Genomic DNA, 18,418 nt, shown 5'->3' with positions numbered 1-18,418 from the left:
TCTTCATTAAATTCATTAAATATATTTTTTCAATTCTTCATGGCTGCCAATAAAATCTTTTTCAGTCATTTATTTTTTGTGAACGTTTTAAATAATTTTAACTCATCGTATATTAGAAAAAAATGAAAAAAGGAAAATAGACAATGGTCTCACCCATAACAAAAGGAACCCCCCCCAAAAAAATTAAATGCGACAATGGAATAGGTGACTTTGACTTCATTGATTAAGAAAGACCTACTTTACCTTTTCTATGTTTATCGTTGCTTAGATCTTATTTCTAAATTACCCTTTAGTTTAGTTCTAATAATTGTTTCCATAACTCTCCATGGAACAGAAGTACAACTATAATTACGTGGGTCAGTTTACTAATGGTTGGGATGGATGAGCATTAGTAGCAATTTTCCAGTCATAGGGTACAACCCCTCTCTTGAACAACTGCTATAAGAGACTTATTGTAGATTTCTTCCTTAGTAAACACTTGAGTGAAGTATTAATTTAATACATCATCCATTTTACTTTCAAGGTCTAGAAGTTTCACATTATATCAGATATATTTTGCTTCAATGATCAGTGTGCATTCACTGTTTTTCTGTTGTAATGCGGAAATAATCTTTTATTAGTTTTATACTCCATTGCAATATTTCCCTCTCTTGACTATGCAATTCATTATACAGTATTCCTTTATTTTTTACTGGATCATTTTTAACTATTTTTATTGATATTTTATTAACATATTTTTCCTAATTGAAATATAGAACCATTTAGACCGCCACTTTCTATGTTTTCATTTACTTACTCTCATGATACATTTGTTCTGTGCTTGAAGAGGAATTTAAGTTGTTGCTATCCATTGTATATACTGTATCTACTTATCTTAAACTGTTTTATTCCTTCAAAGTCTGATCTATTTTAATTGTAAGCATTTAATTTGATGATCACAGGATCCTTAACGTTTGTTTTACCATATTGATTAAACCTGGTCCCATACCCATATAATCTAAAACCAAACTTAAGACAATCAAAAGCCTTCACCTTGGCTTCCTAGCAAATCAGTGAAATGTGATGAGTTTGCAAAAAGTCAGGATCTTTATCCCTTTTCAGTAATGTTGATCTAATCATAGAAATAACAGGAAAACATTCATTGGTGTGGAGTCCTGGAGCTTGTAATTGCTATGGTGAACTGCCCATTAAATAAGACTGCTTAGATTCATGTATAAGAAATGCACAGCAATGTCTAATTAGTGGATTTAATTATTTTTCCTATAATGTTGCTTTTCAATGTCATGACCTTAGAAGAATCAATTTGTATAGAAACACCAACTTTTCAATTAAGTAATTTCTGAAGATGTAATTTATACAGTTGTGAGGCAAGTATAGTATAATGTATCTTTTAAAAAATGACTACATCACATAACATTTCTAGGTGGTTGACTAAACTGTGGTTAAAATGAAGAAATTCCTTCAATTAGCTTGATACTGCATCCAGAAAGTCTCATTTTGCAGTAGAGTTGTATTAAAAGTGCTGTAGGGCACTAGGGTGTGTTACAGGGCTCTGAGTGTGAGCATGTTACAGAAGCAACATTACCCACATGAAACTTAGGCAAAGTAGAATTCTCCTGTGGCTGATAACCCAGTCTTTTTGAATTGTAGAGTTCATGACTCTTAGCAAGACTCAGTGTTACTTAGTATGTTACAGAAGTAACATCATTCTCTCGAAGCCTAGGTACAGTACTGTAGAATATTTACTGCTCAAAGGCACTCTGTAGGCTCTAAGCCTGTAGGAAACCTTGGGCAGGGATAGAGCAGAGCTGCACTAGTCACAAATGCATCAAGAAAAACAAGCCTGCAGAAACTGGCATTGAGAATGATATGTATGATCATACAGTAGGTAACGTATCTGCAGTGCATAACAGAAAAATGCCGGGGGAAAACAATACTCAGTTCAGGAGATTTGTTTATGTCTATATCTAAAAATTATTTGTTTGAGAGGTGAAGCACTCAGACAAAGTAAAACACCTTCTGTAACACACAAAGTAACACACACAAAATAACACATGTTTTCTCATTAAAGTCAATACCAGAGTGTTCAATCCTTAAGTATATGATTCATATTAGCATTAATACAATATCAAAATCAGTGAATTCCAGCAGTGACATAGTTAGGAGATTATTAAAATCTGTAGTAGCATAACTGAAAACAAAAAACAAAATCTGAAAATATTTGTGTAAATTACTTTAGACTGCATAAGTTACAGGACAACACAAAATAATTAGGCATGTTAGTCAGATTGGGCATGGAGAAGGGATTTGATAGGTGCTCCTAGTCGAGGTTCCTATTCTTTTTTTCGTGTCTTTTTGTGTAGCAGGTTGGCGGTATGTTAAACAGCAAGATTAAGGACAACTATATAATTTGATATTTTTAGTTATTAATTATAAATATACATTAATACACCTTTGGCATTGCATTTTGTTTCTGTCTAACGCTCCATCATGACTTGGAGTCATAACACCAATGCCCCCTCTTAGAGTACAGACAGCACATTTCCAAACAGTTCTCTCCAGCATTTTTACTCTTATCCTTCCTAATCAAACCTCTGAAAGAAAAAAAAATATTTAAACAAATAAGGCATCACAGTAGGTGAAAAATACATTAATATGCATCAAAGATAAGTCCTTAATATTGCAGCACCCAGTAGCTGCTGCACCACAGAAATCGGATGACTCCATCCACCAAGCCAAAAGACAAAAGTGTGGCACAAAAAAATAAAAGTAAGAAAACTGAAATAAAGATCTGACCTGGCTCTGGCTCTGACTGGCTCTTTTTTTCTTTATTTTTCTACTTTAACCAAGTTGGCAAGATCTTGTCAGGTCTTATGAACTCCTACTGCCCACTAGAAAGAAAGACATTAAGCAATGAAAGGTCCAGGAGAAAGTACTAGATGCCTGGCTCCTCGAGAATCACTGGACTGTGATTTGGATAAATATATGGAACATGGACAGATTGCCAGGTTTCTTTAAATACTTTTCTTTACTGTTTCCATATATTGGAATTCAATTCAATTTTAATTCAATTTATGCAGCACTTCTTACCATAATTTGAGGGATTATCTTGTTTCTCATTGGCCATCGAAACAGTATGTGACAGTGGCTTTATGTAGAGTATATTCAAGAACCCTCCTTGATTAACAAAAGCAACCATTCAGTATTAGGTTTGAAAATTCCAACAAGAAGGTGGGTCCAGATATTGACTTGATGGGCCATGGTGCAGAATGTACTTTGTGTTTCCTCAACCCAGAAATGAATAGAATAAAAAAGCCAGGCCACCCACCTACCAGCTGCAAATTTCATACATCTATCTAAATGCCAGAGGTTTTTGCCATGGAAAGTCACCAAGAAACTGATAAGTCACTTTAAGTGGGATGCATAACACTTCCTACAGTGCACAAGTTTGCCAGACAAATTTTCTGAAGAATGAGTGTTTAAACAACAGTTCTTTTCATATTTCAAGTCAAAGTCAATTTATTGCTAAACCAACCCTTTGAAAAAGACAGTTACAAGAAGAGAAAGAAAAAACCTTAAATAATATAATGTGTATCATAAACAAAATACAATATTATGCTACATTGCTACACATAGAATAAAAAAATCAATAATACTATTTATTATATTTATATAATATATTTACTATTTATTATAGTTTTAGTCAATAAATACTATAATAAATATTTTTATAATGCTGTTGAGTTAAGAGACCGAATAACCTCAGGGTAGATGCTCTTCCAGAACAGATTGAAACATCTTACCACTGTGGTGTCTCCGGGGGAATAGGTAAATGTAATAAGTACGAAAGTACTCATACCACACACTCTTCTTTTATTTTCGTGAAGTTTTCGCCTTTTCTTTCGTTCATCTGTCTTCCAAACCAGTCCGCAATCCATTTTCTCTGTCCTTATTTAGTCCGTGTTCCAAAAGTCCGTAAAATCCCACAAATCCGCGCTGAGTCCAAATCACAAGCCGTATACCGTTATCCTTATTCCATAAATCCGTTGTCCTTAAATCTTTATCCACACCAACCAAACTCCACTATCTCCTCCAAAACACATTCACCTACTGGCTTCCACAGCGGTTCACTGTTTCCGGGGCATATATATTTTGTTTCCTGATGAGACCTACTTGCGTCTCGTTGTCTTTCAGACTTAGCCCTTTCCATCTGCGGGTCAGCTGGTTTCTCTTAGCGGCCATCTTGGTCAGGTCTAAGTCAAGTACTGTATAGTGAGCAGATCGTTCCTAAAATACCTGTCCTGGATGACCCTTCCTCTGGTCCTCTTACATACCCTCCCTCTGAGATCAGCCCCGTCCTCGGGCTGTCTGGAAAAGAAACAATGCATTCGCGAGAGTGCAACGACATTACCCCCATCGTGTAATCCGATCATTTTTGTCCATGTTCCTTAACAACCAGGTTAGTGGCGCATGGTCAGTATACAAGATAAATCGTCTTCCCAATAAATAATATCTTAAATAATTCAGGGCCCATTTTATCACAAGACATTCTTTTTCGATTGTGGAATAATATTTCTCTGCAGGGCTTAATTTACGGCTAATATACAAAATAGGGTGCTCCAATCCTTCAATTTCTTGCAACAGTATGGCTCCAATCCCAGTGTCAGATGCATCAGTTTGTACCATGAATGTTTTGTTAAAGTTAGGTACCTGTAAGACCGGTTGAGATGATAAAGTCCTTTTTAGTTCTTGAAAGGCCCTCTCTTCCCTTTCTGTCCATTTAATTTTTTCAGGGCAACTCATCTTTGTTAAATCGTGCAATGGGGCGGCAATGGAGGCAAATCCTGAAATGAACCAGCGATAGTAATTTGCTAATCCCAAAAACATTCTTATTTGCTTCTTTGTAGAAGGTTTAGGCCAGTTTCTAATTAACTGCACCTTCTGTTCTTGTGGCATGATCATTCCCCTCCCAATCATATAACCGAGATAATTGGCTTCCTGGGTCCCTAGACAACATTTGCTTGGATTAGCGGTTAATCCTGCTTCTCACAAAGCTCCGGTTACTGCTCCCAAGTGTAGTAGGTGTTGTTCCCAAGTCATGCTATGAATTACGACGTCATCCAGGTAGGCAGCCGCAAAATCTCGATGAGGTCTGAGTATTGGGCCCATTAATCGCTGAAACATAGCAGGAGCGCCATGTAAACCAAACGGAAGGACCCGATACTGGTATAGCCCCTCCGGGGTGGCAAACGTGGTCTCGGCTTTAGCTTCTTCGGCTAGGGGTACTTGCCAATATCCCTTCGTAAGGTCTAGCATACTGATATATCAGGCATTACCTAATCGCTCGATTAGCTCATCTATACGAGGCATAGGGTATGCGTCAAACAGCGAGATCTCATTTAATCTTTTGAAGTTATTACAGAACCTAAAAGTTCCGTCAGTCTTGGGTATCAGTACTATGGGACTAGCCCACTTGCTATGGGATTCTTCTATTATCCCCATTCTTAACATTTTTTCTACCTCTTCCTTAATTAGTTTCCTTTTTGCTTCAGGTACTCGATAGGGGGCAGCCTTACCCTTTTTCCTGGTTCCGTGATAATCTTATGTTGAATGAGGTGGGTTCGACCAGGACTTTGGGAAAAAACATCTTTGTTTTGCGACAGGAACTCTTGTAGTTCTTGCTTCTGCGCTGGAGCCAGGTCCCCACACGGCGACAGCACCCGTTTCTTCTTCCAAAGGGTCAGGGGAGAAGTGGGTGAGCAGAATGCCATCTCTTTAGTAAATTCACATGGTAGATTTGATGCTGTCGTCGTTTGTCAGGTTGCTTAACTTTGTAAGTGACCGGACCCATTTTTTTCACCACCTCATAAGGCTCCTGCCAGGAGGCCAGGAATTTACATTCCGGGTGTCGGGACCAATAGCAATACTTTGTCCCCTGGCTGAAATTCTCGCACTATAGCTCCCCTATCATAAATCTGCTGTTGCTGCGCCTGGGCCTTCTCCAGATTTTCCTTCACAATGGGAACAACAATGTTTATTCTTTCCCTCATTTGTTCCACATATTCAATGACAGTCTGTAATGGTGAAGGTTGATGCTCCCAGGACTCTTTGACCAGGTCTAATAATCCCCGTGGTCTCCGAGCGTATTATAACTCAAAAGGAGAGAACCCAGTCGAGGCCTGCGGTACTTCTCGGATAGCAAACATTAGATAAGGGAGCAATTGATCCCAATTTTTGCCGTCCTTTTGCATGGCCTTCCTCAGCATGCTTTTCAGGGTTTTATTAAAGCGCTCCACTAGTCCGTCTGTTCGCGGGTGATAAACTGAGGTTCTGATTTGATGAATACCCAAAAGCTTACTTAGGTCTTGCATGACCTTTGAGATAAAAGGAGTCCCTTGATTGGTTAAGATCTCCTTAGGGATTCCCACTCTAGAGAAAATTTGCACTAGCTCTCTAGCTATGTTTTTGGCCATACCTGCCCTCAGAGGAATGGCTTCGGGGTACCTCGTGGCATAGTCCACTATCACCAGTATATACTGATGTCCCTTTGTAGTTTTAATCAGGGGTCCCACTAAGTCCATCCCAATCCTCTCAAAAGGAGTATCTATTATTGGGAGGGGAATCAAAGGGTTTTTATAATAAGTTTGTGGGGCAGTTTTCTGACATGCTGGGCATTCCCGACAATATCTCTCGATGGCCTTGATGGTATATTCCAGGCCAGAAAAATCGAGAAAGTAGTCTTTCAGCCATTTTCTTCACGCCTAGGTGTCCTCCCAAGAGGTGGCTATGGGCCAAGCTGAGGAGTTTCGACTGGTAGGCTCGGGGAATGAGGAGTTGCTCCACTTCTTTTTGTCCCCTCTTCTGCACCTGATAGAGGAGATTGTCTTTTACCATAAAATAAGGGTAATTCAGGGACTATTATTATTACACAACTCCCCCTCAATTTTTCTCACATGTCCCCATGCATGTCTTAAATTCCCATCTTCCACCTGGGCCGTTCCAAACCTACCTAGATGTTCGGGTGGCTCCCAGTCCAGTAAATCTATATTTAAGAACTCATCTCCAAGTTCTGAGCCTTCTCCTGGTTGGTTCGCCTCTCCAGGGGAATCTGTGTTATCGTCCGAATCTCCTGGACAGGGGAGCGGATCTTGCCTAACCAACTGGACAGTATTCAAAATTTGGAGAAAGTGGGGACAGTCCCAACACCACAGGGTAAGGCAATTGTTCAACCACCCCTACAGTCGAACTATACATTCCCATTTATATAATAATGGAAACTTTCACAGATGGATACACCTTAGTTTCCCCATGAATGCACGTAATAGGTATCCCCTCCACTTGCCTGTCCTTGGTTCCTTAAGGTAGTGCTGTAGAGGTCACCAGGGTCACCATACTTACAGAGTCTAACAGGGCCTCGACAGGCTTTTCCCTTATCTTGATTTTAGCAATGTGGGGAGCCTCACAGGATGGGACGCTCGCCGTGAGGTAGTTGCACTTGGCTTCCTCTCTGGTGTCCACTTGCATAGGTTCACCCCAGGTGGGACAATTACTGGCCAAATGTCCCTCTTCATTACACTTAAAACATTTATGGGACTCTTTCCATGGTTGGGGCCTTTGAACCGATCTTTCCTGAAAAGATGTCGTAAATTGTGGAGGACCTCGATGGTCCCTGTACTTTAGTGGGACATTTTTTCCCCTCTCTCTTCCTTAATCAAGGCTTCTGTGGCATGCTGTTGGTCCACTAAATCAACCGCCTGGTCTATTGGTTTCTTCGCCAGATGTACCAGGTCAAACATCTGAGATCTAGTGGGCTTGTCTATTTGATACTTCCAGTTATGGAACTGGACTGCTCGTATCGCTGTGATTACCCCTAATCTTGCCAAAATCTCCTTTTTTAGAGTTCCATAGTTCTCAGCATCCTCTTCTTTTAAATCATAATAAGCCTTCTGGGCTTCCCCAATTAAATAAGGCGCTACTCTCCCTGCCCATTGCTCTCTGGGCCATGCATTCCTGGCAGCTGTTCTCTCAAAAGTGGTTAAATATGCTTCCACATCATCAAGCTCTGTCATCTTTTGAAGCCCAATTTCTTCCATCTTACTGGGTTCTCTCCCTGTTACTGAGGACCGTCTAATTTCTTCTCCTAATCTTTGCAATTCCTCTCTCACCAAATTCTGCTCTTCTATAATTAGTTGATTCGTCTCCGTTTGAATCTTATTAGCCTCCTGCTGTGCCTGTATGGCTTCTTGTTGTCCCTTTAAAGCCTGGAACTGGGTTAGGGTGGCTTGGGACAATTGTTGTATCAATTGTTCCATTGTTCTTAGCGAGAGTTCACACCCAAACCGAGAGAGAAGAGAAAAAAAAAGTCAACTTTTTATTTCCACAAGTCTTAGTCCCGATCAGCGGGTTGCCCGCATCCTCCACCAATTGTGGTGTCTCCGGGGGAATAGGTAAATGTAATAAGTACGAAAGTACTCATACCACACACTCTTCTTTTATTTTCGTGAAGTTTTTGCCTTTTCTTTCGTTCGTCCATCTTCCAAACCAGTCTGCAATCCGTTTTCTCTATCCTTATTCAGCCAGTGTTCCAAAAGTCCGTAAAATCCCACAAATCCGCGCCAAGTCCAAATCACAAGCCGTATACCGTTATCCTTTATTTAGTCCGTAAATCCGTTGTCCTTAAATCTTTATCCACACCAACCAAACTCCACTATCTCCTCCAAAACGCATTCACCTACTGGCTACCGCGACAGTTCACTGTTTCCAGGGCATATATATTTTGATTCCTGATGAGACCCACCTGCGTCTCGTTGTCTTTCAGACTGAACCCTTTCCATCTGCAGGTCAGCTGGTTTCTCTTAGCGGCCATCTTGGTCAGGTCTAAGTCAAGTATAGTGAGCAGATCGTTCCTAAAATACCTGTCCTGGATGACCCTTCCTCTGGTCCTCTTACACCACACACCACACTTTCTGAGTTGCCTGAGAAAAAAGAGTCTCTGATGGGCTTTCTTCATTATCTGGTGTACATTAGTCTCCCATTTCAAGGTAGAGGAGATTGTTTGCCAAGAAACTAAAGTATCTACCCTCTCCACTATCCATCAATCACAAGAGGTTACAGTTTATTCTTGTCCCTTTTGAAATCAAAGATTACTTATTTGGTTGAGCAGGAGATAGTTCTGACTGCTCCAGCTTACTTACACTGTGACCTCCTTCCTGTCCAGAGGTTTGTCATTTTGTGTTATTAGCCCTACCAGAGGAGTCACAGATGATAATGGGGGTAGGGGGGAAGAGTTAGGTTCTAGAGGTATGTTAAGTGCTGTACTTCAGATCTACCATAGAAATTATTCATTTCACTTGTCTCTTCTTAATAAATTATTAATTATAGTGAATTTATCAGTTTGTTTTAGCTTTTACAAATTTTTACAAATTTAAAAATGTGATATTTTATTCATGAAATCATACCCAATGCTTGTCAGTGACAGAGTTTGATACAATATACACTGACCTAGAAGTCTACATGAAAAGTTTGACACAGCAATATATCATTCATTATTCTATTTAAACACTAATTAAAACAGAGAAGAGGTTTGCTTTTAATGAAGGATCTTTATACAGTAAGTAACTCACCTGGCTGAGGAAAACTTCAATCTATCTGTAAGGTAGTGGCTGCGAATCTCCACCCTTAATGAATAAAATATTGTGTTGTTGAAACTGACTTTGAGGAATGAAGTGGCAATTCACTGTCAATTTGCAGGAAAGTAATGGGTTGGATGGGATGGCTGTCTGAGATGAGTGTAATTGATCGTAGGGATAAGGAGGTTTAGAAAGACTGCAGAGACTGATTAGAAGTCATTAATTGGTTTGGAGTGAGATGCTGCAGAGGAGATACTAGAATATGACTTTTGAAAAGTTGTACAACCTGAATTTATGGAGTTTTATGAAAGTTAGGGAGGAATGAAGGCAGCCGAGCTCATTCGACACAGCTGCTGCAATTCCCACTAATTCTGACGTAAACAACCGGTCTCCATATATATCAAATTCGTTTTCTGCATCCCTGCTCCACCTTTGCAGCTGCCCAATTGGTCGCATGGGGGTCCTATATTCCCCGTCCAACGGCCGGGAGGTTGGCCCTCAGCCAAGCGGGTTACGCCAAATCTCCACATCCCAATAAATGATTCTAATTTCTCCCAACCTTTCGGCTGCTGTCATTCCTCGTGAACTGGAATGTGTGCTCCTGCAAAGAAGAATTTTAATGGTTTACAGATAGAAACCCAGGTGTGATGTTTGGGAAGATTCACAATAGGTTCACAATATTCAAAGATTTAAAGTACTTTGGGAAACCCTTATTTCTAATGTGCACAATGGATATACAATTGAATGAGTGATGGCAGAATTTGACCTTAAGTGGATCAGAGCCAGAATAACTATTTTTTTCTGAATGACACAAAGGGCTTTGGACGGTGTGGGTCCAGTGAAAAGAGTGAGGTCTTTCATGGGACAGAAGTCAGCCATTGTAGAAATGTTATGCCATTCCTTTGCTCTGGGAGCAGGAGTCACAGTGTTAATTTCCCCTGTGCAGCTGGTATCTAGGTTAACATAGTGATGTAGATATACATTGGAAGAAGCAAGGTCAAATAGAAAAATAAAGGTGAACTCTGAGAGATGGTACATTAATTGACTGAGGTATAGGAGGTCAAGTTGAATAAGAGAGAAAGGAAGTGTTGATAATTGTTTTAATGCAGACAAATGTGGCTTGTGGCAAGCAGGTGTGGAAAGGTTAGAATTAAGGATGATCCCTAGTGACTCAAAGGAAAGGAAAGGTTTTCTCCAGTCTGAAGAAACTCAGCCATCTGGAAAAATTGAGTCTTAGTGGGAGGAGTATCAGTCAGAGAAAGGAAGGAAGGTTCAGCAAAGCGCTTCTGAGAGGTTATTGGAAGCAACAGTTGCAAACGAGACAGAATTTGAAATAATACTTACCTTACCAGTACACTCTATGAGGTGTAAGAACAATTGACAAAAAAGTTCAGAAAATTATTAATGATGAGTTAATAATTTCAAATCAGGCTGGAGTTCAGCATGGGCACTGGAGTAATTGGTTTCTTTCGAGCAATTAAAAGAAGAAGCAGCGCTATACTGTAGTTTTCTGGTGACAACATGAAGGATAGTGCAAATGTTCTTACAGTGTTCTTTCTCATTTCTGGCAGAATGAGGTCAGGAAAGAAAGGACTCCTAGTGGTGGAATGTCAGGTGGCATGAGACAAAAGATAGGCATAGGGAGTTGAGCAAAAGTTGGCCCTGGAGGAGAAGGTGTACTTAAGCTCTGAGGAGGAATGGTGTTCAGGACAGGATGAGGAACAAGGGAAGGCAGCATGGAGAATGGCATCATGGCAGCTCCAGAAAGCAGGTTGTTTTCATAGCATAAAACAATCAGAGTGGAAAGGCTTTCTATGGAAAAAATTGCACGTGGAGATGAGACAGATCTGAAGACAGGTTTAACTACTAGAAGAGTTGATGTGTGAAACATTTATGTCATACGTCTGACCAAACAAGTGAACTTTTGCTCACCATCTGGGAACAAAAAAAGGTTCAGTGGTTTCTAACCTAGAAAGACAAAGCAGATAAATATTGAATTTATCTATACAGTGGATCTACGACGCTATTATCTGGAAGATCACTAGTCATAACACCTCTCTAAGATCAATACATCATTATCCAAGCCTGGGCAGGAGGTTCTAGATTCTATTGAATTCCAAACTACATTAATCACGTCCTGAGACATCACCTTCTGCCCTTCCTTTGTGTTAATCAAATATGACAACATTCCAGCATGGCAATATATTTCCTCATGCTGCTTGAAACACATGCTATATTTTCCAGATGAGACCCATTCAAAATTTGTAGGATGAGTTGGAATAATATGTTGTAGTATCTAGGATAGAGAGCAGAGAAAAGGCACATGCTCGTTCAGACTTGATGAGATAAATGGGACAGAATTCTATAAGACTGCATCTGCAACCTAGTGCAAAGTATGCATCAGAGACTTACAGCTTGAATTACTTCCAATGGTGGCTTCACACTAATCACCTGATTTTCACTGTACCCCTATTGATGTTAAGTGTTATTCAACAATGAGACCCCCTCTGTAAAATATGTGTACTTTTTAATTGGAGATGTGATGTCATTCTGAAAGGCAGAAACTCTTAATATATTTAACTCAAACGGCTTCTATTTGTGGCATAGAAGAAGAACAAATCTTACTTGTCAGAAACTAATTCTAAGCCATTCTTTTTGTCATCTTGCTGATTTTTTTCTCAGAGTTCAGACTTTATCTTGAGTGGTGTCAGCTTTTAACTAATGTAGCAAAATTATGCAACAAGAATTAATAGTAAATTTGCAAATCTATATCCATTAGTTGCCACAGAAGATCTGGTATTGAAAAAATCTACCATTTCTAAATAGAACATTGTTTGTTCAGAGTTACTTAGTGGCTACTAATCTCTTTAAAGGATGAAAAAATGAATGCAAAATGATCCACTGGTTCTGGAAAGTAGGTTTCTCCAGTCCGGGATTTCTTTACCCTGTCAATTAAACACGAACAGCAGCTCTCGCAGTTCCAAATATACAAAGACAGGGGTCAGCACAGAAGTCAAGACAGAGCCCTTAGTCATCTCTTCAGCTCCTTCCTGTTGTAATCAAACAAGCTGAAGGGCTGTTTATGCACTCAGGTGTAATGCATTAATTAACCAATCAGACTGAGGTGCTGTCAATGATTCTACTCTTTGAATGACAAACACTAACATGAAAACTTTTTCACAAAACAAGAGATAAAACCACCATAAAACATTTACATTCAGAGCACGGATGTGCAAAACGTGACTTAGACTCAATACTTGTTTGCTCAATCAGGAAGCTTCTTATTGATCTCTTCATTTTATCAAATGGGATGTTTTTGCAACAGCAACATGGAGAATCACTCCATAAATCGTTTCCACCGTTGAGCAAATTAATGATTTCCATTTCAGCTAAACTGCATAACCATCTTTTAAATAACACAGACGAGTCGAGTTATTGTTATCAGAGCGACTTGTAGTGGAAAGATGGGTGTGTGTTGTCCATCTGTGGACATCTGCACATGCCTGTTGATTGGGATTTTTTAATTTAAAAAGTCATGAACGTTAAGACAAAAAATATGTGATTTACTACCCTTTTCAATAACTGTCATTTCCCCAAGCATGAATACCAAACTTACAACAATGTTGCCCAAAATATCCAGAATTACACAAATTCATAAATAAGGATTGCTACATATGGTAGTATATAAACTATGCCAAATATCATGATAAATATGAAGAAAGAATAAGCTATATAGATTTTTCTTCTCATTATCCTATGTGGTACTTAACTAAATCGAAATATATTGGGCTCAATTTTTCCTTTTCGTTTAACAGTGAGTTCTGTAGATCAGACAAACCCCTTATCAATTTGCAATTGGATGAATTATGGTGAGTTCTTAGATTGCCTGGTATTCACTAGTTTGGCTGAGGAAACAGTTAAAAAAGGCATTCTGTGCCAGCATTCCCAGAAAATGCAGATCAGGTAGCGAAATGAGGATTTCTTCTACAAAATACATTTAAGGGGAATTGATGTAGAACAGACTGTCCATGTCCAGGTTGAAATTTACTTGGGACACCAAAGTTAAAACCCCTACTCTTATGAACATTACCTAATGAAAAGGTAGTAAGTTTAACATTTTGTCCAAAGGACAGTGCCTCCTACAAACCATTGTTGACATACTGTACTAGGGAAATGGTTTGAAAAATCTGTTCCAGGTTCCCCCTGCTGTTTCACACACACTTCTTACAGTAACAACCTAGTTTTCCTTTTTCCTTTGCTGATGTAATTATGTGTGGGGGATATTTATAAGGGTGCAGCAATGTGTGTAGTTTAGTTTATCATTGTTTGTGAGTGCCAGGGACTTGAATGTAGGGTTTTGTTGTTTGTAGGGTGATCAGGAGGTTGTCTGTGGCTTCAATGTTTTAACTTGTGTATGCTTTGCATGATGTGATATGGTTGGCATTTGGTTAGCATTGCTGCCTCATTGCACTTTGGCCCTGGGTTCAATTATGGATCTGAGGTGCTATCTGTGTATGGACTTGTATGTTCTCCCCATGTTTGCGTGGGTTTCTTCCAAGTCTTTCAGTCCAAGGACATACTGGTAGGTTAATTGGTTTCTGGGAAAACTGGTCCTGGTATGAGTGTGTGCGTGTTTGTGTCTGTGTGTGCCCCATGATGGACTGGTGTGCCATCCAGGCTGTACCTTGCTCTGTGCCCTTTGCTTGCTAAGCTACTGTAGATTCTGGCTCTCCTGGAACCCTGAATTGGATGAAGTGGTTAGAAAATGAATGGATGTTTGTGTGTGTGTTTAGAGTTCAAGTAATAGCAGTAATGTGGTTCTTCTAAAACATAGGAGAAAGTGCAAGTCTGATTAAGCATCTGTCGAAACAAAAGAGATTTATTGAGTGTTGTCTGCGACGGCAACAGACTGCACTGTCATTAAATCCACACTTTACAGAGATTAAATTGTCACCACATAGTGATTAGGAAAATGACTGGCTAGTTCACTATATCATCGCTCAGGAAAGAGAAGACACAGTTCTGAGTATTGATGCAGTATATCCTAGGAGACATGTAAACAGTAAAGACATGCCATTTATGAAACAGCCCATTTGGAGTAGTGTGTGGGAAGATAAATGCACATTCCAATATGATTCCATAATTTCATAAAGATAATACCGATATTATTCACTTAGGTTAAAGCATGAGTAGAATGTAATTCAGCAGGCAATGACATATCATTAGAAACTTTCAGTAGTCACTTGATATTCAGTTTTTATTTTACTTACTGTACAGGTATACAGTATTCTGCATAACCCTTTAGATGATATTATCTGTAAATCTGTAAGGTATTTTAACAGTATTTGATTGTCATACGTTTCATGTTACAAAATATTTACTATCTGTTTAGAATTTTATGGGTATATGTATTCTGTTTTTAAATGTGAATTCATATTAAAATCTCTGTCAACCTTTAGTTGTTATGCTTTCACACATTGACTTGATTTCTTTGAAGTATTCTGGAATAAATTCATCATTCTAGCTCATTGTAAATATAGCGAATCTTCTCCATAAAGCCCCTATAAAGACTACTCATCTCTCCAACGCTTTACAAGCTACATATTCCCAATTTGCACACCTAACACTTGTCAAAGTCTTCTGGTACTCCAAGAATGTCCACAAATCTCTATACACTGAATGACTCCTTATTATGCAATGTTTCCAACATAATCCTTTACAGCAGCTTTAAAATACAACTGCTCAGTACAAGATCTAGGAATATTTGGAGACTGTTAAAGAGGTTTTTATATCTGACCCTAGTCTAAATAAATGTATATCCTAGTAGTCTGGTAAACTTTATACTTTCTCTTACTCTTAGGATAAAACAAAGATTTTTTTCTACAATAACTACTGTTTCCAGCCATGGATCCGAGCATTGATTCATCATCTCCCCCCTCTTAAGTATTTCTTCATGAGGCAACTTGAAATTGTTTATTTCTTAGAATTCTGACTATCTAGTTAAACACGATGGTTTCCAGAGTTTGATATGGCTAATGGTAGGGGTAAGAAATGCAACAAAAAGAAAATTCTGATCTCATAAGCTAGTCTTTTAACTACACAGAAAGCCTGTTAATGAAAATGTTGTTTTCCCTATCTTCTGATATTACAATTACCACATGAGTCTATAAGCAAAATCAAAAACAACAATATTTCCATGTAATAAATTATTTCAAATTAAAGGGGTGTCATGATTAAGATATTATTGCAATGTATTTGAACAAAAAATCCCAACTTGAAGTACGGTAAGTAAGTCCTTTCCATACACCATGTTCCTAGATGTTACTCCATCTGTTAATTTTATTTGCCTTGGGGCAACCTGGTTGTGAAAGGTGCTATATAAAAATAAATTGAATTGAATTTAACTCCCCTGTACAAATAATTACATAATAAAAGAGTTGTTGATAGGACTTGAAATTGAATGAATCCAGGTGACATCTGAAAGATTTTGTGAGGTAAATGTTGAAAAGGTTCTGATCTTAACATAATAGCAGATGGTTGCTTGTTACAAAGGCATATCTGCAAACATGCTGACTTGGAGGACGCTTGACAAAAATAATGAGTAACATCATTGGCATGTTTTCTTTTTCATTTTTAATTTTCCAGCTTTCTGATTTTCAGTGGTAGAAATCAATATGCAATTTTTAGATGGTAAGGAGGTTACCAAGGAAAATCTCGTTGTGAATATTTAAACTTTTGACATTAGTGGCCTGATCACATCAGACCAGCACACACTAATGATTTTATTTTTTGTTTTGACTTTATTTCATAAGCTTTGTTGTATTGTGTTGTAGTGTATCGTTGTAAGTAAACTTACTATAGTTCTTGCATATTACAGAAATTTGTATTTATTTGGTCTATGTTTTATCACTTTAACATAAAAGTTTTGCATCAAAACCTGGAAAAAAAAACAGAAGTGAAGAAAGATCGATTTAGAGCAAGTAATAAATTGTTGTGTGGTATCACAAAAAATACATGATTCAACTGTCAGCCATTTGTCAAGGTCCCTGCTATTAATACTTGCCTAGACCAGTCAGGAACTGAATACACATGTTTAAAATGTAAAGCCAGCTTCCATCATATTAATTTTTTAGTTTGCTGAATGGGAAGCTTTATCATTCCAATATACCTTACTTGCTGTTCCATTAATTGATTGGATAGCGACAAAGGAAAGAAACAGCCGCCTGTGATCTCATTCTCCAAAAAACACACAGGTGCCACTATATATTTTTAAAGCGAGCTGCACTACAAAATGTTGATGTCATATATTTTAAATGAGCTTATACTCTTTAAGAACTTTGAATTTACTAATATCACAATGCTTGATCTTTGACATGAAATACCTATATTAAGTTATTTCTGGACTGCAATGTTCTTATTGGCATTCAAGTTGGTAGTAATGAGCAATAAGCTCAATATATTTCAAGAAGGGCTGTAGTTTTCAGTTATCTTCGGTAATAAGGCCATGAGGGCAGCTCGCAACACAATAGTGAGGAGCAGCTGTTATTCAAGGGGGTAGCTATGCTCAATTCATTAGGACAGTCTTCAATCACAGCTACATATGATAATGAAAGCAGAGGGAAAAGATAAGGGAGTGTACTGTATGTTTGGAAACCCAAGGGACCACAGGGGGTTCCTCTGTCCAGTCCGTTCTTGACAATACTAAGCAAATTATATGCAGCTCTGCATGTATAAAAATAATTTGTATCATCACAATCAGTAAACTTACTATAGTTCTTGCATATTACAGAAATCATGGTACTGATACAATTATAATTCGGTTAATGAATATACCAGTCTGTGTCATGTTTCCTTGCTGTTTTTTCCTCAGCTCTTATCATCCATGAAGGTCCCTCGGTGTACCGCATATTCAATCGCTGGCAGGCTGTCAACCAGCAGTGGAAGGTGCTGAACTATGACAAGATGAAGGACAGTGAGGACCAAAAGACTGGGACCAGCACAAGGACCCTGTCACTGCCCACACAAGGGAGTAGCCAAGCTGTGGCTGCTTCCACATCTACTTCCTCTGTAAATACTGGTGCCACTGCTGCCCCCATCACCTCTGCAACCCCTACGGCAACTGCCACTATGACAATGGGGCTAACCCATGGTTCTTCTCAAGGCAATGGGCCATCCCTGTCTGACCACCACTGTGCATACTCTATCCTGCACCTCCTCAGCCACCTCAGGCAGCAGGAGCCCAGGGGCCAGCCCAGCAACAGCAATCGGGAGCTGGTGATGCGAGTAACTACAGTCTGAGGATTCTGTTTTTCCATTGAGGCCTTATAATACATGGGGGAGAGAAGGGCGCCCAGGATAAAGTTCTCTTTTCCCTGCTTTGTGAAATAAAAAGAGGAAGGCTAAATAAGAGGAGGGAACACAACAACATGGCAAAATGGGAGATGAAGAATTTTTGGCTTCAGTGAAATAAAAATGAAGATCTGAGGAGTACTGAATTGTTGTGTCTGAGTGGCTTGGCTATAGCTTTACACATTTTTGTGCCAAGGTTGTATGAAAAGCTGAATGACCTCCGATGGTAATTGTCCATTGAATAAGGTCACATTAAAATGGTTCAGGGATTCAAATAATTCAGGTGGAACTGTAGCTTTAGTGGCAGTTTGTATAGCTGTTCTAAAATGTAGTGTCTTTCTATGGTTCTCCTATCGTGCTGTGTGTTCAAAAAGACTGCTGTCCTTTTGTGTTCCAAGGCTACCCATTATTTCATACTGTATGAAGTTCCAAGACACTGA

The 18,418-nt window shown here is 38.9% G+C and overlaps 1 protein-coding gene across 1 annotated transcript in view; it reads left to right on the top strand.

The window, feature by feature from the left end:
* Positions 1–18,124, top strand: part of LOC148648914 (E3 ubiquitin-protein ligase MARCHF4-like) — a 42,794-nt gene extending 24,670 nt beyond the window's left edge. Inside the window, exon 4 of the mRNA XM_088607305.1 lies at positions 17,500–18,124. Coding sequence (XP_088463431.1) covers positions 17,500–17,927 — 428 coding nt within the window. The 3' untranslated portion in view covers positions 17,928–18,124. The remainder of the gene's footprint in view (positions 1–17,499) is intronic.
* The last annotated feature ends 294 nt before the right edge of the window (positions 18,125–18,418 follow it).

Source organism: Lepisosteus platostomus, chromosome 14, assembly GCF_059453375.1.
Source record: "Lepisosteus platostomus isolate fLepPlt1 chromosome 14, fLepPlt1.hap1, whole genome shotgun sequence".
Classification (NCBI taxonomy): Eukaryota; Metazoa; Chordata; class Actinopteri; order Semionotiformes; family Lepisosteidae; genus Lepisosteus; species Lepisosteus platostomus.
Note: the sequence above shows the minus strand (reverse complement) of the source record. Positions and strands in the feature narration are given on the sequence as shown.